Source organism: Temnothorax curvispinosus, unplaced genomic scaffold, assembly GCF_003070985.1.
Source record: "Temnothorax curvispinosus isolate PA1 unplaced genomic scaffold, ASM307098v1 QBEX01009342.1, whole genome shotgun sequence".
Lineage (NCBI taxonomy): Eukaryota > Metazoa > Arthropoda > Insecta > Hymenoptera > Formicidae > Temnothorax > Temnothorax curvispinosus.
In genome coordinates this window covers 202,195-223,562 of record NW_020219122.1, presented here as the reverse complement: position 1 = coordinate 223,562, position 21,368 = coordinate 202,195, and the positions used below count along the sequence as shown (strand labels likewise).

General features: G+C 39.3%; 5 protein-coding genes across 11 annotated transcripts in view; 2 read left to right on the top strand and 3 right to left on the bottom strand.

The window, feature by feature from the left end:
• Positions 1–1,618: 1,618 nt before the first annotated feature.
• LOC112458908 (leucine-rich repeat and immunoglobulin-like domain-containing nogo receptor-interacting protein 1) lies at positions 1,619–7,887 on the top strand. Of its 2 annotated transcripts, none has more exons than XM_025022735.1 (3): positions 1,619–2,271; positions 2,996–3,118; positions 3,679–7,887. In XM_025022735.1, exons 1-3 carry the CDS (start codon positions 2,254–2,256, stop codon positions 4,741–4,743), a joined length of 1,206 nt encoding a protein of 401 aa, XP_024878503.1. In that variant the 5' UTR covers positions 1,619–2,253; the 3' UTR covers positions 4,744–7,887. The 2 variants fall into 2 exon arrangements, with proteins under 2 accessions (XP_024878503.1, XP_024878504.1); XM_025022736.1 differs by lacking the exon at positions 1,619–2,271 and adding an exon at positions 2,287–2,352.
• A 200-nt stretch (positions 7,888–8,087) lies between these two features.
• On the bottom strand, positions 8,088–11,038 carry LOC112458926 (NADH dehydrogenase [ubiquinone] 1 alpha subcomplex subunit 9, mitochondrial). The gene is made up of 8 exons (XM_025022763.1): positions 10,894–11,038; positions 10,063–10,140; positions 9,660–9,877; positions 9,239–9,532; positions 9,000–9,166; positions 8,773–8,904; positions 8,511–8,700; positions 8,088–8,409 (listed from the first exon to the last, which is right to left on the bottom strand). The coding sequence occupies exons 1-8, from the start codon at positions 11,036–11,038 to the stop codon at positions 8,227–8,229; spliced, it is 1,407 nt and encodes a 468-aa protein (XP_024878531.1). The 3' UTR covers positions 8,088–8,226.
• Positions 10,835–12,367, top strand: LOC112458924 (homologous-pairing protein 2 homolog). Of its 2 annotated transcripts, none has more exons than XM_025022760.1 (3): positions 10,835–11,211; positions 11,384–11,556; positions 11,632–12,367. In XM_025022760.1, exons 2-3 carry the CDS (start codon positions 11,404–11,406, stop codon positions 12,079–12,081), a joined length of 603 nt encoding a protein of 200 aa, XP_024878528.1. In that variant the 5' UTR covers positions 10,835–11,211; positions 11,384–11,403; the 3' UTR covers positions 12,082–12,367. The 2 variants fall into 2 exon arrangements, with proteins under 2 accessions (XP_024878528.1, XP_024878527.1); XM_025022759.1 differs by having other exon boundaries at positions 10,838–11,207.
• Positions 12,368–12,395: 28 nt separating this feature from the next.
• On the bottom strand, positions 12,396–16,811 carry LOC112458920 (snake venom metalloproteinase BjussuMP-2-like). The gene is made up of 14 exons (XM_025022756.1): positions 16,763–16,811; positions 16,354–16,571; positions 16,109–16,198; positions 15,768–15,957; positions 15,592–15,685; positions 15,353–15,482; positions 15,025–15,173; positions 14,853–14,905; positions 14,559–14,685; positions 14,119–14,265; positions 13,915–14,041; positions 13,704–13,811; positions 13,304–13,518; positions 12,396–13,094 (listed from the first exon to the last, which is right to left on the bottom strand). The coding sequence occupies exons 1-13, from the start codon at positions 16,809–16,811 to the stop codon at positions 13,327–13,329; spliced, it is 1,674 nt and encodes a 557-aa protein (XP_024878524.1). The 3' UTR covers positions 12,396–13,094; positions 13,304–13,326.
• Positions 16,812–18,763: 1,952 nt separating this feature from the next.
• LOC112458919 (venom metalloproteinase 3) overlaps positions 18,764–21,368 on the bottom strand; it is a 49,941-nt gene continuing 47,336 nt past the window's right edge. For all 5 annotated transcript variants that reach the window (XM_025022752.1, XM_025022753.1, XM_025022754.1 and 2 more), the window contains 2 exons: positions 20,501–20,919; positions 18,764–19,546 (listed from right to left, as the gene is read on the bottom strand). In XM_025022752.1, the coding sequence (XP_024878520.1) occupies positions 19,410–19,546; positions 20,501–20,919 (556 nt within the window). In that variant the 3' untranslated portion in view covers positions 18,764–19,409. The remainder of the gene's footprint in view (positions 19,547–20,500; positions 20,920–21,368) is intronic.

Genomic DNA, 21,368 nt, shown 5'->3' with positions numbered 1-21,368 from the left:
AACAAAAAGCTGTGTTTTAAAAAGGACCGACAAGTTGGGGCGCAGTCTACTAAAAACTTCCTGAGAAAGAGTATACAAAAATTCACAGAATACTATTATTGGGCTATCAAATCTAGCCCGCGACCGAAAATAACATTTTTTCTTTTTTCAAGTTAATTATGTTAGCATTGATTTTGTACTGTTTGTCGTCAGCCATGCCATCGCCACGTTTTGTGAAACAATTCAGCGAAAATTACAATTATTATACTTTACCGTGACGTTTGATCTTTCCACTGTCCGTTTACCCGTACAATTGTAAATAGTCACGAGCGGACGACGCCACCTTTAACAATTAGCGATGTAAGACTGATTGTAAGACTGATTTTTTTTTACTATGTTGACTCACACGCACACGCACAATGCGCGCCCATGTATATATAATGCGCGTATATATATATATTATATATATATATATCTGAAAAAAAAAAAACATTTATTTGTGCATATAATATAATATATATATAATATATATTATATATTTACACACTTGCTGCCACGAAATGTATGTTATCAATAATTGTGCAAGTTTGTTACGAAATAAACCATATAATCTTATACCCCGTTGTCGCTTATTAATTAGTGCCGTTAATTAAGTTTACCTTGATTAGAGCGTACATACATGCGTGCGGGTATGTCGAGTTTAGTGATCCGCAGCGTGCCCCGCGATACCGATCGTTTCGTATCACGTATACGTGTATACGTGTGTGTGTATTGCTGTACATGCGAGGATGTGTGTACATCCTCACGTGTGTGTATATGTGCACGCGCGCGCGCAATGGCGGATCGAGGCATTTCGAAGTCCTACGGTCATATATAGCGTAATGCGATAATTCTTCTACAGGGTGTCGCGTAAAACTTCCTTTTTAGTTGTATCCTGCGGCTGACAATGGAGGAAGCGGAACCAGAAAAAAAAGGTAAATTGTTTAATGACGTTGAACTATCTGTGACGTCACTCTTTCTCGCAGATACCTTCGCAAAGCGCAATATATAAGCGTGCACCTACGTATCTACTTTTTTTCAAGCGCTTATATACATTTCTTACGTATTGTCTTTAAAAAGACCGATATAAGAGGAAACTAAAATTCTCAAGTAAATAATAAAAGCCCTATAATGGTAAAATTCGTCAATTCAAGTAGCGAGGGAGAGAAATCAAATAACTGGAAACGAAATCGCGGTGATTAATTTGGAATTAAGTCAGTAAGAGTAAACAAGAACGTACACGAACGATCGGAAAACTAATTTCGCGGAATTAGGAGCGAGGGGGAAACACGGAGAACGGTGCGAAGTGCGAGCTTTAATCGAATCTTCCGAAAAGCATCAGGTGCGTCGAGTAAGCCCTAAACGACTCGCGTGTGGCACTCTCGCGGCACAGTTTTCGGGTTCCCGGCAGGGATTACGCGGGGTTACCCTGGCGCAAGAGGGAATGGGGGAGAGAGAAACGGGGAAGACGGGAGGGAAAAGGATGGATGAGACAGGGAGAAACACAGTTACCTCCCGCTAATAAGCCTCATTCCCTCGATACGCGCGCGGGGAGAATAATTATGGGGCTTGCGCAGTGCGCTCGAGTCTTCGGACGGCGCGGCGGCAGGGAGTTCGGGAAAGCGGGTGGGCAGGACGAGGGGAGCCCCGAGGTTGCCGAGAGGGTGACCGAGGAGAAATAAAGCTCCGAGCCCAGCCGGCGAACGCGGCCGCGCGCGCGGATGCTGAAATCTCGCTCCGCCCGCTCGTCGTCGTCGTCGTCGTCGTCTACGTCCTCGTCATCGCGGTGTGGTGCCGCATCTCGCGCGTCGTGCGGCCGTCGTGGAACGTTTCCGCGTGAGAAAGAGAACGGAGAGGAGGGCAAATCGAACGCGGAGATTCGCGCGCGGGCAGATACGCACGCGTGAGTGCGTGCGTTCGTGCGTGCGTGGGGTGCGTGAGTGCGCGAGAGGGTGCGTGCGTGGGTTCTCGCGGGTGGGCACTCCACGGGGGTGGAAGAGGGAAAAAAAACCCCGGCGGCCGCTGGTGCGTTGTGCGCTACGCGTCGTGCGACACTCTCCGTCGGCGATGGCCTCGTTTCACCCCTAGCCATATATATACCTATATATATATATTATATATCTATATATATATATATATATATACACACACATACACATCTCTCGCCCACATCGCCTCGCGTGACGTTCTTACCCCGGATATGCCGAGGCATGCGCCGTAAAAATCCCGGGATTGATGTATCGCAGGACGCAGGTACGCAGCCCGGCATGCGGCGGCGGTCGCGGTGCATACGCACCGCGCGTCTCATGCGTTTGCATGCGTGCGCGCCGTCCGGTATGCCTCGCGATCGGTTCGCGATCTGACGCTATAGCGTGATACTCGGGTAGATAAATGCAGTTGGGTTGGTGCGAGAGAACACGGTCTCGTCGTATTTTTATTCGGGCTGTGGTGTTGGATCGAAGATTTCGGAAAGCCGGAAGGGGAGATTGAAAAATTTCTCTCTAAATGAAGCGAAGGAATTAATACATCGAAATTTATTGACACAATTTTTTGCTTCAATTTTGCTCCAATTTTCGTTGTACACTTGATAAACACGCACCAACCCAATGACCGACGTGTCACACAATCATAATTAAGTTAACTACGAAAAATATAGCAATTTTTTAATTAACGATTATGATGTCAGTATTTAAAATTTTCTACTCGAAAATAAGTGAATCTTTTTCTTATTTCGTACAAGCTTTTTCCTGTTTTTTTCCCCTCGCTGTTATTATAGTAAAGTCATTTTGCACGTTATCTATCGTTGCAGTTTTGATTTATCCCTTTTGTCTATTCTTGAGATTTTTTCCCTATTTTCTCGGGGAGATGCGTGAATCTATCGGATTTAAAGTTAAGACGGTATACCTGCGATGTGCTCGACATATGAATAGATATACAGGATTCTTCGCGTACTTCATATAACTGTTCAACTTCCCAGATCTGCATTTACTACCTGCTATGCATAGCAGCAGTGGACTTGACGCATACCTCCGACTTGGAGATCACTACGACGAGAAGCCGGGACTGTCCGCCAGAATGCATTTGCCTTTCTCCGAAACAGGTATCTTAATTTCGTAAGAATATACGGTTTTTCTTATTATAACTATCTATAATCGTTTAGGAAAAGAGAGAGGAGGGAAGAAAGTGTAAGCGGCATATTCGTCGTTTCTCGGAAATTCTCGGAAAAGAGGTCGCGGTCTTTAAATTAAACGTTCGAGGTCTCCGAACCCGGAAACGAAATCCCCGCGATAAGCCAAAATGGCACATTTCGTACATTATTAAATATTAAAGAATGAAATTGAAACCAATATCTCTAAATAACATTTTATCTTAATTACCATATGTGTGTCGAAATTTATTATTTTAACACAAAATGGTATTATTTTAATTCATCTAAATTAACGACATACTGAGTAGAAATAGTGGCGACCTATAGGAATAATTAAAAACGACTCAAGCTGAACATAATTTGGCATTAGGAATTTAATAGTGTATACGATTTAAGATTTTATTATACCTAACTTTTATCGCAAATGTCAGAATGGACAGTAATTAAACGATTTCCATGTCCGGTTATCGTCTTTGTGCGCTCTCTCTGAGAAATAAAACGTTCCGTTACAGGTACTCTGCAATACAGGCGGCCTCGAGGACATCCCGACGCAGCACCTGCCGGAGACCGTGGAGGAGCTGTCGCTGACGAAGAACAACTTCCCGGTGATAAAGGGCGACGCGTTCGCCGGTCTCCGGGTCCTACGTAAGCTCACCCTCGACGGCAACAACATCTCCTCCATCCGGCCGTTCGCGTTTCGCGGCCTGAACCGACTCCGCGAGCTCTCGATCCAGCACACCCCGCTGCCGTGCATCGAGAAGTTCTCGTTCGCCGCGCTGCAGAACGTCTCGGTGCTGCTGCTGGCGAACAACAAGATCCGCTACGTCGAGGGTTACTCGTTCGCCGGCACGTCGAACGTGAACGTGATCCTGCTGAGCAACAATCCGCTGCTGACGATCCGCAGCCACGCGTTCGCCGGCCTCACCAACGTCAACAATCTCATCTTCCCGTCCGGCATCCGCACGATCGAGCAGGACGCCTTCGACGGTCTCCAGCACGTCGGCCAGCTCAAGCTCAGCTACATGGACCTGTCCGGGCTGCAGGCCTACACCTTCCGCGGCCTCTCGCACGTGCACTCGATCTACATCCAGGAGAGCGACCTCGGCGTGGTGCAGAGGAACGCGTTCGCCGGCCTCGCGCACGTCGGCCGCCTCAACGTGCTCAACAACAAGGTCGATCTGATCGAGCGTCTCCACCTGCGCCACGAGAACTACATCGAGGTCCTGCGCTTTCACGGCAATCACGTGCTGGAGGCGCCGCGTCACGCCAGGGACGTCGTCCTCGAGGTGGCCACGGTCAGCGCGATCGATAATCACTTCCCATGCGACTGCCAGGCGCACAACGTCCTCGAGAGCGACTTCACCCGCGGCGACAGCGTCGAGTTCCAGCGCCGTAACTACTGCATCTCGCCGTTCGAGTACAACGGCAAGCCCATGAACGTCGTCGACTTCGACCTGGTCGCGCGATGCCACGACAACGTGATCCAGGACAACCTGGGCTCGGGCGTCGTCGGGGTGTCCCGGCTCTCGGCGCTGCTGCTGTTCGTCTTCCTGTTCTCGACAAACCTGTTCCGATGAGCCTATATATATACTTCCAGCCCCTTCCGATTCTTCGACGATCGTTTCCGCGCTTCTGCTCCTATAGATTCTCCGAGGCGACGCAACGGCGAGAAAACGACCGTATGTTCACGTGCGAGCTTACCGCTGTATACGGCTTTCTATCGAGAGGTCTTTCTTCTTCGCCATCTTTCCCCCCGCCTGCAGCGGAGTCTACGTAGTTCTCGGTAAAGTTGACGAAGCGAGAAGACGTCGCGTACGAATAACACATTATCACCGTAGAGTATCGTATCGATCTTCTATATGACTTGGCACGAAAGGAATTCGTATTAGAAAGAAAGAAGAATAATCTCTCGCGATTCCGGAGTAGTGGTCGATGAAAAGGCAAGCCGCAAACTTTAACTAGGTCCACGAAGTTATAATCAGCAGACGGATTTCGCGATTCGCGATACGCAAGGCGTAAATTTACTCATCAAAACAGTAGAAATCTAATTTTGGATTTCCGGCTTATTATATTCTTTGGAACTTTAAAAGAACTTCTTCCTCTATTTTTTCCAGCTTAACCGTTATTCTAAGTCTCGAAAATGTTAAGGATAAAATAATGCATGAGCTATAATTCAGTTTCGATAAATGGTATCAATTAATATTCCATCGCGAAAAAATCCCATCCAGAGCTAGAGGATTAATTAGAGGAGCTTTTTACAGATTGTTGCATGATGTAATTTCCCGTCGTTAATCAAGAAGAATATCACCACCGAAGGGACATATAAAAAAGATAGCAATAAAAGAGCTCCTGTCCCCCGTAACATTTGTATGCAATGTTATTCTTGATAATTATCGGAGACCGAGATGCATGGACGTAACGAGAGATTTATTCACGCGAGACACCATTGTTACGGTTGTACGAGTGGAAAAAGGACGTGGCTGTAGTCATTAATGCCAAATGGATACATATCCTCACGGACATATGAAAGTGAACGAACGTGATCTCACATATCGAGAACATCGTTTATCTAACGTCGGAAATATAATTTCTTTATTCTTTATTCTTGGTAGAATGTTTAAGACGCGATCGAGATTTAATTCAATAGAATATTCATCTGTCGTATCTGAAACGCTGATATGTGAGTTCCTATTATTTATGACATAAGAAAATTTTGTACTGCGTTTACACAATTTTGTACCGTTTGTACTGTCGCATACGTTTAATTAATGCGATAAGTTTTATATATTTTCTTTTTAATTATCCTCCGTTCTGTGCCGATACGCGTTTGACGTTAAATGTGGTCTCATCTTACGGCGGCGAACACGTGATCTCTTCATCAAAGCTCAGAAATGCGCATTCAGCGCTCATACATGTAACAATAACGCGGGCCTATGTGCATTCCTCTCGCATTCTTTTCGCAATCAATCGAGCCGAGCGAATTCCGCGAATTCGCGATCGTCGATCGCGGAATGATATGGCGTCATGAGAGACAGAACGTTATACGAGCTTTAACTGGCCGGCATACTGGACCAGCATTGTCGTATTTACTTGAGGCTTCAAATTTTGCGTGGCTGCGTAAAATATACGTTTTTAGGAACATTGAAACAAAATAAGATAAGCGAAAGTATACTTAATGGAATTTTGTTCGCTGAGCGAAGGATCTCATCTAAATTGATTTTTTTTGTTACACACTCGCACATACATGATTATCGCAATTTAAATATTAGTTACTAACAAAATTTCGCATTATGACATATCTTGACATAAAGATATAATATTAAAAAGCTAGATATATATATACATATATATATATAATTTTGGAGAAGCTTATCTCTAAATAGGTCCACCACAAATCTTACTTCCGGGTCCAGGAATCCAAGCTATGCGCCTGTACGTTCACATCTGCTTTACGATCCCATTAGTATAGGCCGAGGGATCATTTAAATAATTCGGAAATGATGAAAGTATCTAGCGATTAAGTACACACGTTTAATTGCATTTTGATGCGCAAGATCATCGGAGAGGGGTCGGAATTCCTGCACGGAATCACGCGGTTTAAAAGAGATCAGGCGAAGATCCATCGTGGGAAATCAATTTTTTATCTTTTATCGGGAGATCGGATATCAATTATAAAATAACTTCAAAGTTAATCCGCTTGTAGGCTTCAAGAAAATAAAATAATATCCAATTTCGAATAACAAAAGGAGGAGGGGGGAGGGGAGATTATTTACTAAATAAATTAGTTTTGAAATTTTTCGATTGTTTCGATTTTGTTTTGACGCGTACTTTCGTCAGGACCTCTTAATCCGTGTATCTTTAGGAATGCAACGTATTTCGAGACGGAAGTGGATAACAGTGTATTACACATGCTCAACACTTTAGACGAATAATTATAATTACAAATCTTTTTTTTTTTTCATACACCTGTGTATGCGTATAAAAGTCAATAGCAATGTCAGCGAAGCGAGGATTTCCATTAATTTGGAATTCTTTTTCCGTAACATCTCGTCAGCGTTATCTTAGAAAATCGCTTATCGTTCCACACATTAGAAACCGCATGCGAAAATTTGCTTTCATCGAAGCCGGCAAAACTGATGCATCATTAATTAGACGAGGCGTTGACTCCCTAAAAAGTCACGATATACTTAAATGCTTTCGAGTTACATTTGATACCGCGAAACAGTCGTATACACAGTTTGTATAAAAATGTTTACTGTGCCAACGTTTTGCATTTACTTGATATTATAAGTCAGGTAAATAATTAAGAGTACGAAGGAAAAAGAAAGAAAGTATCGAGTAGGAAATTTTAAACGATATATATACCACAGAACATTTTGTTCTTCACATAATAGAGTTCGTGAAAAAAGAAAATACTGCTTCATAGATAAAAGTACATTGGCGTCCAAAGGCTATATATGAAATGAATCAGAGTTATGAGATAATGCTATATTATGCTTACAATTTAAAAAAAAAAATAAAAAAACACTATATAAAGCGTGTTTCGCTGCCATTCGTAATGGAAGATTTGCTTGGCCTTCGGTCAGCATAATAACCGAGGACCAACCTAGCTTATATTTTTTACCAATGTTTGAAATAGCGTTTAATAGACACGATTGAAATCTGTAATCTTTCATTGTAGTTAGAATGTCCCGTCATATAATAAATGGAATAAAACAATATACAGACTCATATGACCTCTACAAATATTACATAATTTTGAACACTGAAGATTCCATGGAAAACTTTCGAAATAAAAGTTCTTTCATTCTTCTTTTACTTGATTTTTACCGTTATTGTTGTGAAAATATGACAGAAATATGACAGATTCGACAAAGTGACCCGATATTATTCATTTAAAATTGATAGAACTCGTGAAACGTAAATGTTTAAATAATTTAATGTATATTTAAGACCGCGATATTTAATTAACAACATACTCTTTACAGCAAGTATCACTTTAACAGTAAGAGTACATATTTCATTCTATACTTATATTAATCTAACACATTGTTAGAAATTTAATGAATTGGAACAGTTGGTGGATCCGGAATAGGGTCGAACTCGCCAACACTCTCCATATATTGAACGTCTTTACGGTATGGTTTCAACTCCCAGTGCATTCGTGATTCCATTGTTGTTAATTCGATGCCAAGATCTTCTAGAGTTGGCAATTCGTTGAATATCTTATCAGATATAGTTTCCTGCAAAACGCAATGTCAAGTTTAATAATACTATTTAATTTATTATCTACATTATGTTTTATTTGAGTTTGCGTTTCTCTTATAATAAAATTAAAACGTACTCTTTCCAAACTTTCCCAATGTACAGCTTGTAATGGATATGCGGGAGTTAGAAGTTCGTTCAAAGTGACTTTAATTTTGAAAAGTGGGGCGTATTTCAAGTCCATTCTCTTGTAGCCGTACTCGACTGGGTCGCGTATCCTTATGCGATGGAACCAGTCGAGTAATTCAGACAGTTTGTAACGCTTCGGCCTGCGCAAATAAAATATTCACATTTTGCGAAAATAATTAGGATAATGTTACAATTGCACGGATGTACCGTACCCGACAAACTGGTAAGTCTTGCCAGCCGTGTTTACAGGATCTTTCGCAATAGCTGTAATACCTCCGGCGACATCGTATACAGCCACTGGTTGTTTTTCCGTTTTTTCACCCTTTTCCCACAACGGTACGGTCCTGTGATTGAATGTATCGTATCGTCAGAGATCGTAAAGTTTTTTATATGTTTAATATGTTTTTAATAAAATTTATTTCTTCCTGCAAAATATTACCTGAAATGATGTCTCAGTATGGAAGAGTATACACGTGTGAATCGGTCCTCTTGACCCCATATATCCGCCGGCCGGATAATTGTAGCCTCGGGAAATTCTTCTAGCACCGCATGCTCGCCTTCCAATTTTGTACGAAGGATTTGAGAACCATCTTTCAATATGTGTGCCTTAACGCAGGAGTATTATTAAAGTCAAGAAAATTAAAAATCATCATAATTTGATATAAACGTTCAATTTACCACTGACTCTTCGCCTACGTTTAAGGCAGATACATGGATGAAGTGCTCAACATTAGCCTCCTTGCACAGCCTGGCAAGTCTTCTAGCTCCCTCAACGTGTACTTCGTGAAAAGTAAAGTTTCTCGTTTCCCAATCTCGCCCAATTAGATTGATAACAACGTTGGAGTACTTGATACACTTTCTTATCGACTCGTCGTCACGCAGATGAAACGGATGAAACAAAACTTGTCCCAAATCTCCACAGAGCTTCAGGCGCATGCAATCGTACATATCACCTCTGTACGGTATTACTAACTGCAAATTGAGCAGGGCAATCAATCAAAGCTGATTATATTTCAATCATATCTACGTATCGCAGTAGAAATTATCGCTGTAGAAGCTGATGCCGTCAATTTCCTTCATTTCAATGCGTCATATGTACCTGAGTACCAATCTTGCCAAGGCGATTGCACACATAGCGGCCCACGAATCCAGTTGCGCCGAACAGGGTGCATACCATCCCGTTGAAGGAGCTACGTCCACCTGTGCCTCTCTTCAAAGAAGCGGTAGTGGGATCTTTGATGACTCGCGGCTGCGACGAATAATGATTCGTCTGCAGCGTCTGCACCGCAACGGCCCCGATGCATGTTGTCTGTCTTCCTAATGTACACAAATATACACAAATGTAAATTGTTGGTTACATAATTCCGAAACGATATCTGTCACACGGTGCGTGCGTAAAAAAGATTGTAAATATAGTTTTACGTGTAACACATTTATGTAATTCAATTTTTTGAAGCAAAAAATTAAATTTACAAAGGATGCGAGTAATGTGACAAGCTTACTTGCTGCTTGTAGAGTATACCTCGGTATCAAGGCGGCCATCTTTCTCGGCCATCCATATGTACTGTGCGGAATTCTTTCTTTGACGCGCAGTCAACATTTTCGATAACGATACAGATATTTTCACGTTTCTTTGGATGAAATGAATCAAGAAGAAATGTAGATCTGTTCAATCGGAAAAATTATGTGTTATAAAGATTTGCAGTAGTCTTTTAATAAATATCATTTCTTCTAAAATCCATATTATCCTTCTTTTTTACGCCAGCTGTTTTCTTTTTAAAGCGAGGATATAATATAATGTATACTTTAAAACTCATATTTATCAGTTATCAGAAAAATCGTAGGAGATTAGAGATATTGGGAGATTATATTTGTGCGAGAGCCAAAAATCAGATACAAATTTTCAAATTTTCAAATTTTCAATTTTTTTTTTAATAATATTATACATTATTAGTATATATATATATATAATACATAGATCTTTTATTTATTAACAATAATTATACAAAATTTTCGACAAATAAAAATTAAATTGTTACAATTGTCAAATTATGTTTCTCAAATTACTACTACATATATCCGATAGATGTCGCTGTACATCAATTAAATGATCCGCGTTCCAAAAGTCATCACAATAAAATTGTGCAGATTTTTACCATTTTTTACCGCCTTGCGTTCCCAAGCTAATCAAAAAGTGTTTTTTAAATATTTATCTCAATTGTTGCGTTGAAACGCGCGACATTTGAATCGGATTTAATTTTCACAAAAAATATATTCTGATAATTTCGGAAATTTTCGAGGTTATTTCTTACCTTATTTCGTTCTCTTGATACCTTTGGACAGAATATTCTGTGTGATATAGAGGTAGACTACCATCAATATTTTTGGAGTAAGTGGAGAAACTATGTACTTCGCGAATATTCTGCCAGTAGACATCAGACGGATTCTGCTGTTCGCATTGTTTGTTTTGCTTGACATCGTTTGCAAAGTGGTGGACAAATAGAGTGATACCAGCCAAATTAGCAAACGAAATTGTAGTAATTTTTCGTTTTTGCTAAAGGATCTTCGCATATGTATCTTCGTATATGTATTTCTCGTGCCAGTTCGTAGATATAGTGCTTATGATCTGCGTATGTACGATTAAAATGTAAGTATGTATTTTTCAAATGTATGTATTGAATCATTCTATTTGTAATTTTCATTTAGCATGCAGTCTGTGGCAATTAAACGCTTGCAAAATATCACTGTGTTAGCCTCTAAATAAATATCTTAATTAGCTGTGTTACTATGCAAACTATATATATTTCAATTGTTACGTTGCAGTTAATTGAAGAGGCATAACAATGACTACGGCAGCTGTGTATAATTACATGAAAACGCAAAACAGACCCTACAGTGTGAATGACGTAGTCACGAATTTGCACAACGAATACAACAAAAATGCGGTTCAAAAGGCTATGGATCAATTGGTGTCGGATGGGAAGCTGTTCGAAAAAGTAAAGGCCAACATTTACAGCTATCGTAAGAATTAGAATATTTAAAATACACGACTATTTTCATTTTGTCTTTAGGTTTATGGCAAACAGAAGATATATTGCGCTGTCCAAGATTCAACGCAGGACACTGATGAACTTATGAGGATCGACAAGGAACTGCAAACTCATGCCGGTGAGGTCGAGAACAAATATCAGGAAGTCATGAGAGAAATGAAAGAACAGGAGACACTTTTAGCCTCTCTGAAGTCGAGTCTGACGTTGGAAGATGCACAAAAGGAAAAGATCGTTCTGCAAAAAAATGTAAAAGAATTAACGCTTAAATTGGACAAGTTGATGGAATCAAGCGTTTCTGAAGATTTGCAAGAGTCTAAACGTAAGGCACAGGAGAATCTGGACGAATACTCACGCGAATATTTAAAAAGAAAGAAGATTTGCGTCGAAATAATAGACTGCATTTTAGAGGGTTATCCTGGCAACAGAGATGAACTGTATGAGGAGGTAGGCATAGATTCAACGACTGTATAATAATCAGTGATAAAGAGTTCTCTCTTGGTTTCCCAAGTTCAAATTATTGTATTATTTCTATTTTTTGTCTAATTTTCTTATATGTAAAATCATATTTATATTTAACGAATCAAGTGATGTGTTTTGTGTTGAAATGATTAATATATTTAAATTTATGTATTAAATGTCATTTACATACATATAAAAAGTTATGTAAATCTCACTACTGCAAAAATTGCATATAAAAATACTCGTGCTTAAATTAAATAGAATTACATTAAGTTCCTAAGGCTGGATTCGGGGAGCGCGCTATTAGCGCTATTTGCTTATTCTCTCCTTGTTTTACACCTGATGAGCGATAAAGATAGAACGATGCAATATAGCGTTAATAGCGCACTCCCCGAACGCAGCCTAAGTAGCACACACGCCACGGTATTATTTATGAATTTTTAATTATAGCAGACAAATCAACATTTACTTTGTGCGTTTATATTTTTTTGTACAGTGTGTTGCGTTATACAGGGCATTCCAAAACTATCATATTTTCTTTAATTATGAATACTAATGTCCTAGGCATCAATACACATTAATACAATTAGTTAATAGCGAAAGTTACATCAAAATTCACATTTTAAGTTACAGAAAAATGAAAGTATCAAAATTTTAATTTGTAATTGAGAAATTAATGTGGAAAATCTGTACCGAAAAGATAAATTTTTGCTTATACAATGTATGATCAACAGAGAATATGATAGTTTTTGGATTTATTATATTCTGATACATATACAATATTCTGATATCATTGCGCGAATTATGCGTGCATACGTGACTTTCTCTGTATTTACATACGTCAACTTTTATGTACAAAGGATTGAAAAATTTCAATCGGGATATAATTTAGTCTTAAAGGAACATAAAATATATCCCTGACATAATACATGATGTATATCCTTTTACTTTGTTCTTATATGGTACCCCATTAAAGCAGCAGCAACGTAGAGTGCGGTTATAGATATATCGGCGTGTATGGTGTCCTGTAACACAAATTGAAATATTTATTTTAGTAGTAGAAGTAATTGTGTGTGTGTGTGCGTCTACACATCAAGAATTGACTGATATAAACGCAATATAAAATATTAAAAGAAGATCGAACATTTGCTTCGTTTCGTTAATAACATAATTTAAATAAATTTCACAGTATTTGCATTTTTTAAAATATATAATTTTAGCAAATCGAATTTACCTCAATAACATTGATATTTATCTTCACGTGAAAAGTTTTATCTTTTCCTTGATTGTCTCCTTGATTCTGTCCTTCAGTTTTTGCAGTAATTGCAGCCACGGAATCTGTCTGATTTTTTGAAGGGTGAATTTCGGTAGGAACTTCTCGAGTAACTTCTTCTTTTCTTTGTCCTCAGTTATCACTCCTTCAAGCACGCATTTGCCATTTAAACAGATCTAAAAAGAGTACCAGATAATAAATATTTACTATCGTTAACGTATATTGTAATTGTTTAATAACAATAATTTCTGCAATTACATTTCTACGATAAATATTTCTTATAATCCATACGATATTAACGATAATAGTTATTTCTCAAGAATTTCAATATTTAAAATAAAAAAAATAGCAGAACTCTTACCAAACCGTCCCCGCAAGGAGAACCTTCCGCTGCTGACGCGAATGCTCTGCAGTAGCCCTCGATTCCAGGATATTCGCACTCCAAGCGAATGCATACCGTAGCGTCTTTCTGTAAAGCAAACCTATACGTTGTAAATTTTTTCAAAATTTTTCCGAGGCAAAGCTGATTTTGCATATGAGAGTACATCGAGATTACAGCTTGAATAACTTACGTTACACGCCGGCGTACCGAAGACCTTCATGCACTGATCGTCCAAAGACATCAAAGTCCCGGGCAATACAAGCGCCACCGGTGGACCCGTTACGGGCTCGTTGTAAAGACACTTTGCCCTGTCCTCGCTGAAATAATTCTTAAATTAATGCCATTTATAAAAAAAAAAATTAATATGTAAAATGTACGCGCGTGTTATACGTACGTGATGAAATTGTAGAAGGCGTTTATGCTGCACGAAGACCATTCGAAGCCGTTCTCGTGCAACATCAGTCCGCTGGTCATGATGAAGCCTTCTTGAGCCGGACAATCTCCGGCGCCTTTCGGATTGCCGTCGTGCCGCGCTCCTATTCTGCAACGCGAAAGGATCATTTTTTATCGTCAAACATTTTTTAATTAATAATTGAGCAATTATTACGGTGAAATATGTATCTTTTCCTTCTTTATGTATGTATATAATTATCTATAACGTCGCAGAAGCGATATAATTCACGCGTTTCTTTCTCGCACGGATCTCGGAATTGAATTCGATTGTTGGCACGATTAAATTTCTTGCCTGAGAAATTCTCGTGAATAAAATTCCTTACAAGTTTTTCTTCTGCAAGAAAAAAAAGACAATGCAAAAGCATGCAAACACTGACTTACAGATGGCCGAGTTCGTGAGCCGTAGGGATGATACCGGAAAATCCACCGTTGTCCTCGACAATTCCTACGGCCTCGGATGATTGCTTCGTTGCATTTCTGTCGCATGCACCGGCTACGTACGCATATCCTACGGTCGCAAATTTACCATTATTTCATATTTCCTTTTCCTCCCCCTGTGGAGGATCGTAATTAACGACAAACACGGAGCCGCAGTTTTCGTATACAATTATTATATACATATAATCTTTTCTAAAAAAAGGTGTTATATATATTTCAGCTTTTCAGCAGACTTACCCAAAGTCGAGGTGTCGCAAAAATCATCGGTGAGCATGTTGCACATATCCAGACTGAAATCACATCGGATCGTATTATTTTATCGTCGTCTATTACAGTCTACACCGTTATATATTCTTATAATTCTAGAAATTAAGGAAAGAGAACGTACAGGAAACCACCGGATACTTACTGTGTCATAGCAATCGCCATGTCGTAAAAATCTGTCGGGAATCTACTCTCGCGATAAAAGTAATCAGCCATGCCGCGTAGAGCACGATCCGCGTCTACCGATGAAACCTCGATACGACTATCTTCCAAATACGGAATCGCATTGTTGTCCTGAAACACAAAGAGGTGTTACGTTAAAAATAATCCTATAAGAAATATATATTAAACACATATTAAATACGTAATATTTAAAACTCGGAAATTGTTATATTCTTTTTTTATTTTTGACGCAATAACTGAAAAAGATACGTGTATTTGAGCGTGATGAAGAATATTGGGCTAAAATTTACCGTGCTTATGATTATTCCTGCAATGTTAAGTCGAATTTTGGGCGTGGTCAGCAAGCGATACCTCAAATCGACTCCGTTCCAAAACGAGACGAGGTATTTTATGGCCTGCTCGATATTTTCGCCGAGTAATCTGCGATAAACAGAAAAATTAATAAAAGAATAATATATTGATTTTTGTTATAGAAATTACAAAATTGTTTGCAATTTATGACTGGCGTTACATATCATTTTACTTTTACCTGTACATAGTGTAGTCGGCTACTATTATGATTTGCGGATAAATGATGTCTGGGGCATCGCGTTTCACCGTCTGGTCCTCAGGATCTGTAATCTCTGGAAGAACGTACCATATTAATAAGAGACTTGAAATTCCAGAAGGGAATATAATTGTCAGGTAGATATACAAATGGCTTACTCAGATCTTTGTACTGGTCCAACGAAGGTATCTTATACACCACGTGATGATGCGTGTAGTCGAATTCATCGTCTTCCGTCACGTTCTTCGTATGAAGCGGTTCGTAGAGATTGTGCCCTCCGTAAAGAACGTGCTTCAGAATTCGTCGTGGCAAGGATTTGATGACGTATGTGTTATTAAGCACTCCGTCCTGCAAAAAAAACGAAGTGTCGTCCGTTTATATTTATGTACATTTAAGAGGGAAAAAGGAAAGAGATATCTGCTCCTCGATAAAAATTTTGAGATACTTGAAAATCGAGGGGATCCATACAATTGGGATCCAACGAAGATCCAAATCTTACCAAGTGTACTTGGCCGTCAGGAGTGGGAGTTAGTAAAACCGCACTCGAAGAGTGTACGTCTTGAAGCGTGACTCCCAGATAATCCATAGCCTGCGGCACAAGAAGGCTAATTAATCAGTAAAAATTGTTTGCACACTTATTTCGCGTACAGTATTTTTTACTATAGTATTATAAACATTTGGAGACATGAGGTTTAATTGTACTACATGGCACTTGTTTCCAATACGATCGCGAATCAAACTTACCTTGGGCACTTGCTTGTATTGCAATCCTTCTGGTGCTTCCGAATCGGAAGAAACGGTCCACACGGGGGTGTTCTCACTGGCGAGGATACCTTCCGTGGGATTCAAGTACAATTTGACGTCGTCGTTGAAGACTTTCAGCTTCAGCTCGTTCGTAGCTTCTTTGACATCGTCATTCTTCACCAGGCGATGCGATACGGGCACCACTTCGTACTTGGGTACTGACAGTTAATATAAATTAAGATTATAAAAGCTGTATAATGCAAATAAGATATACTATCGCGATTATGTTATTAATGCTTCTTGATCTAGAAAAAATTTGAATAATTAAAAGAAAAAGGAAAAGTTTAATGTTAAAAAAGCGCTATGAGAGTAAAGAATATTTTTCTAAAGGGGTGGCTTATTCACTCACCTTGATGATGCGGCGCGTGAAAAATGGACATCACTTCGTTCGGCGTCATGTACTCGTGAAGCTGAAAACACATCCTTTGATTTCTAACATTCTGGCCTCGCACTTCTCACTTTTACGCGGACGAAACAATAATCAGGTTTTACATTTCTATACCTTAGACTTAGAGGTAAAGTATCGTATCTCTATTATTATAAATTTAAGGAAAAGAGTTTAAAGTTTTAAATAGTTTAATGAGTTTTTAATAAAGTAATTAAACTGACTTGTTTATACTACAACTGCCAATAAGACTGTACTTGACCTAAAAAAACTAGAAATAACAAGGTACAGATTTATAATTCCATATTACCTTCTTGCATCGTGAAAACGGTATCCCGGTCAGGCATAATAGAAATATCACGCGGAACATTTTCTACAGATGCCTCCGCGAAAGGCGGTCTTTGAATTTCTTCGTAATTTCGCCCGAATTGTTTATTGTCAAAGATCAAATAATATGGATTGCGATCTCTCTCGCGTATCCTGATATTCGCGAATATATCTCGCGATCATTCGGCGAAAGAGCCCGTAGTCCGAATACGAGGGAGGATCATTTCGCGCCCTATATAAATTAGCTGGCCGATGTTTGATCTGTGCTCGTGATTACCACGAGCGAAACACTTGTACATATAACATATATGATTTGCGCGCGAGCACAGCAGTAATGAAGAAAGAATTATACAAATTCATAATTCTTGTGTGACAGACAACATGCGTAAAGATCCGATCGATGAATTAAACGTCCTGTCAAGGATCAAATTGTTGGCTGCATTTTTGATCGCTCGAGCTGTCCTTGTATAATAAAAATACTGTGAGTTACTTTATCCTGGCAAAAATTTATAAAAGAGGATGATAAAAAGAAGAGAAGCAGGAGAGAAATAAAGAAGGATTAATAAGTAGAACCATTAGTTATTTATTAACAATCGATGTGCAATTCGCATAACTCTGTCGAGGAAAAGAGAGAAGAAAAGGAGAGGATATACGTACTAATTTGCCAAAACACCGTGATGTCGAAACGTTGATCCACGTCTGATTGATGGTATGTGTGCTTTTCCGATACGTAAATTCTTACACAAATAATTATTATTTTTTCACGAAAGACGTTTTCCCGAATTCCTCCGATTTCGATCCCCGATGACGTTTTGAGCGATATTTTTACATCTGCTCGCTGCCAAACAAATCGTTTATCACGCATCTACTCCGATATGCAATGTGCGCCAGTGGGGTACATTCCCGTATTTCGTTTATGTATAATTGCAGATCCACGTCGATTGCACATGCGACAGTTGATAATACGCCGAATAAGAAATATATTAAGTATATGTGTTGTACACGTTACATCACAAGACGCCGCGGCGTTTGCTCTTGTTAGCATAATCAATCATCGATTGTCCGTGGCTACCGTCGTCAGATCTTAATGATGGCAGATTTCGCCATTGAGATTCCTCAAAGACTACAATATGCGATTTTCACGTGAATTATTTGTGTGTTGGCTTTTCCCAGAATTTTATTTATCGCTGCTTCTCTAGCCTTTAATCCACTTGATAAAGTTTTAATAAAGAGTAAAATTATGTAGATTCTTTTCATGCATCTATTATTAATTGTACATCTGAAAAGAAACTAGAAATCTCAAATTCAAATTGTATTCTTTTACATCTATTTTTGAGACGTAATTTTTATCATAAGTACTGTATTAACTTTGTCAATCAAATAAATAAATACTTTTAATCCGCAAACTAGGAAGTTACACAGTGAAGTATAATTGCAAGATATTTTTCCTGTTTCATATTTTCATTCAAATTTATTGATTTCTTTTTCTTTCAGATCAGAATGTAAAAATATATAAAATAATGTAAAACGCTCCTGGGTTTCAGATATTTTATATTTCTCTAGGTGGTTACATAATTTATATATAATTATATCAATATATAAATTACAGATATAGGGCTAGGAGAGGAAGACGAAAGATGTTTTAATTATTCCCATTTATTGTCTTGCGTTATACAATTTCTGTAATTTCCAAATGGCTTTATCCGCGCGCACTCGCGCGCGTTTTTATGTTCGCGAGAGATATACGCACGACGCACCTGTGCCTGTGTAACGAGTCTTTCGCGAGATCGCTCCTTATTGAATAAATATGAACGCAGACGAAATCTCTATCGTACCGATTGACAGTCTGCTTCTTTTTAGAGATTCACTACATCGTTCAGTACCTCGGTGAAGATTTCCACGGGTACCGTATCGCAAGAATTGGAACATCTGGAGGTATGTGAGACACACATTTGCTGAGTCGAGCTACATTTAAGAGGCGAATGTGATCGTCGCGATCAAAGAACCGCACGAGGACCCGACGGAGATTTTCTCGTCTACCCGCAAAAAAAGGAAAGATACAGAGAAAGAGAGACGAAACGAGAGTGAAAGATCTTTCCCCAACTTCTGTCATTCCGACGCGGCGCTTTTCCGGATGCTGCGAGTTACGACGGCGAGAAGCGACAGGGCGCCCGATAAAATCCTCATCCGTGGCGGGTGTCTCTAAGCGCGACGTCTTCGAGTAAATTATTAAATCGATTTTTCTTGTTCTTTATTTCTTTTTTCTTGTCCTTAATATCATTATTTAGTCAGCACAGATCGTCTTCAGGGACGCGCAGCAGCGACTCTTCACAGATTGTAAATGGCACAGCCATGTTCTTAGCCTGTCAATCAGCTCCGCGCAATCTGACCCCACGTCCGTGCATTCACCGGCCTCTGTTCCTGGAAGCAGACGGACAAATTAAAATTTCGATTTCAATTACGTGCATTCGATTAGAATAGTCTATAGAATGCCTGGAATAGAATTGAAAGTGATGCAACAACATAGAATTATTAGTAATCCCATCCGTGGAAATCACAATATATCTTATCGCCTCCACAGATATTACATAAAAGTATCATACATATATTCACGTTATTATACACATATCACTGTCCTACTAGTACGTTTGTTGAAGAGAGATATAAAGAGCGAAATATATCCACATTTGCGATGCTTATGTGCATCTTTGTCGAAGAAACACAAATGAGATGTGTACAACCGCTTCATTTCTATCGAATCAATATTAGAATCTTCATTCGCAGTTTATCTAAAGATTGATTCGATAGAAGAAAGAGATATTTACAAAAAAAATATATACAAAATATATATACAAGAGAGATAAACTGTTAAAACTCCGAGTTAATTTAATCAATATTATATCGATGAAATTCAGAACCAGGGTTAACGAGAAAGAATTAACGATAATCAGTATGAAGGACCTTTATCGGCTCATGAGATCGGTCTTATGAGATAGTAACTCAGTTTACAATACTCCTGATATTCCATTAGTGACAGAAAAAACATAGAGAAGTAGAGATATTATACAAAATGATGAAACAGTTTCCAAGTATCGGCAAGTATTATCGGAGAAACCGACAGAACCGATAGAACGACAATGAACAGTGTCGGAACCAATGTCTCTCGAAAGGTTCCTCGCCGGCAGGACTCGCCACTGAAGAAGTGGACAGAAACAGAAAAGACACGGAGAGAAGACCGTCGGATACCGAGAATCCGTCGCGTTAACGGCAAGAGACAAAAGTCATGCAAAATTAAAGACTCGTCTTGAGAGTCGGAGGAGAGAATAGAGAGAAGAAAAAAAAAAGGTACGGCGATGGTGCACAGGATTCTCTTACCGCGGCCGTCATTTCGAAGGCCGTTCTGATCTCCTTTGGTCGTCGTGGAAAGCTCCACGCTGATCGTGTTCTTATACTTGAACGGACTAAGTTTCGGATCGTAAGTGACCTTCGGAGTGGTACTGACGGTGTAATACGAGTTGAAGAAATTGTTGGTTCTCCTGGTGGTGCTGACGCCGCCACCAGTGTCGCTATTACTATCATAAATGCTATTATTACTGTATCTAGTCTTGTATCGATCGGTGTACAAGTTATTGATAATTGTCCGCGTGTATTTTGACACCGTGGTTGCGAACGGGTTTGTGACGCGTTTGTAAGGATTAGTTGTCCACGATATCGTCGTCGTCGTCGTTGTCGTCGGTGTCGACGTGGACACGCTTGATAATGGTATGCTTTGTGTTGATTCCCAACCTGGGTACCTGTGTGGCATATTATCATGGTGTTACTACACATTGTGCTGCATTCTCATATCAGCGCACTGTATACTGCTAAATGAAAGCGGCAAACCAGTTTTTCATCGTAAATATGTTGTTCATCCTTATATTGAAGCTACAATATGCTAAAATGCAACAGTGGGTCACCTAGAAATACACCTGTCGATACGGTTCGATAAATATCGCTGACGTAACTTCAACCCTCAATTTTTTTTTAAATTTTACAATATATTCGTGACAATAGATTCGAAAACATTTATTTATATCTTCAAAAATTATTATATAGAAATTTCATTTTTTCGATCATAACACGAAAGAAAAAAAACAAGTTCTTTTTTCTCGTTTGCACACACGTGGCATTCAAAGATTAGTGAAATCTGGCTACGTGTCGTATCTAGCTATATGCCACTTCTGTGTTGCTCGCGTTAGAAAAC

Bases quoted from the DNA above. Each gene is read 5' to 3' on its own strand.
- LOC112458908 (XM_025022735.1), top strand. The intron at 3,119-3,678 runs GTATCTTAATTT...GTTCCGTTACAG, and splicing joins TTTGCCTTTCTCCGAAACAG to GTACTCTGCAATACAGGCGG.
- LOC112458926 (XM_025022763.1), bottom strand. From the start codon at position 11,038: ATGTCAAGCAAAACAAACAATGCGAACAGCAGAATCCGTCTGATGTCT. The intron at 8,905-8,999 runs GTAATATTTTGC...ATTCAATCACAG, and splicing joins ATACTGAGACATCATTTCAG to GACCGTACCGTTGTGGGAAA. The intron at 8,701-8,772 runs GTACGGTACATC...TTATTTGCGCAG, and splicing joins AAGACTTACCAGTTTGTCGG to GCCGAAGCGTTACAAACTGT.
- LOC112458924 (XM_025022760.1), top strand. From the start codon at position 11,404: ATGACTACGGCAGCTGTGTATAATTACATGAAAACGCAAAACAGACCC. The intron at 11,557-11,631 runs GTAAAGGCCAAC...TTTTGTCTTTAG, and splicing joins ATGGGAAGCTGTTCGAAAAA to GTTTATGGCAAACAGAAGAT.
- LOC112458920 (XM_025022756.1), bottom strand. From the start codon at position 16,811: ATGACGCCGAACGAAGTGATGTCCATTTTTCACGCGCCGCATCATCAA. The intron at 16,199-16,353 runs GTAAGTTTGATT...CTTGTGCCGCAG, and splicing joins AATACAAGCAAGTGCCCAAG to GCTATGGATTATCTGGGAGT. The intron at 15,686-15,767 runs GTAAGCCATTTG...ACGTTCTTCCAG, and splicing joins GGACCAGTACAAAGATCTGA to AGATTACAGATCCTGAGGAC.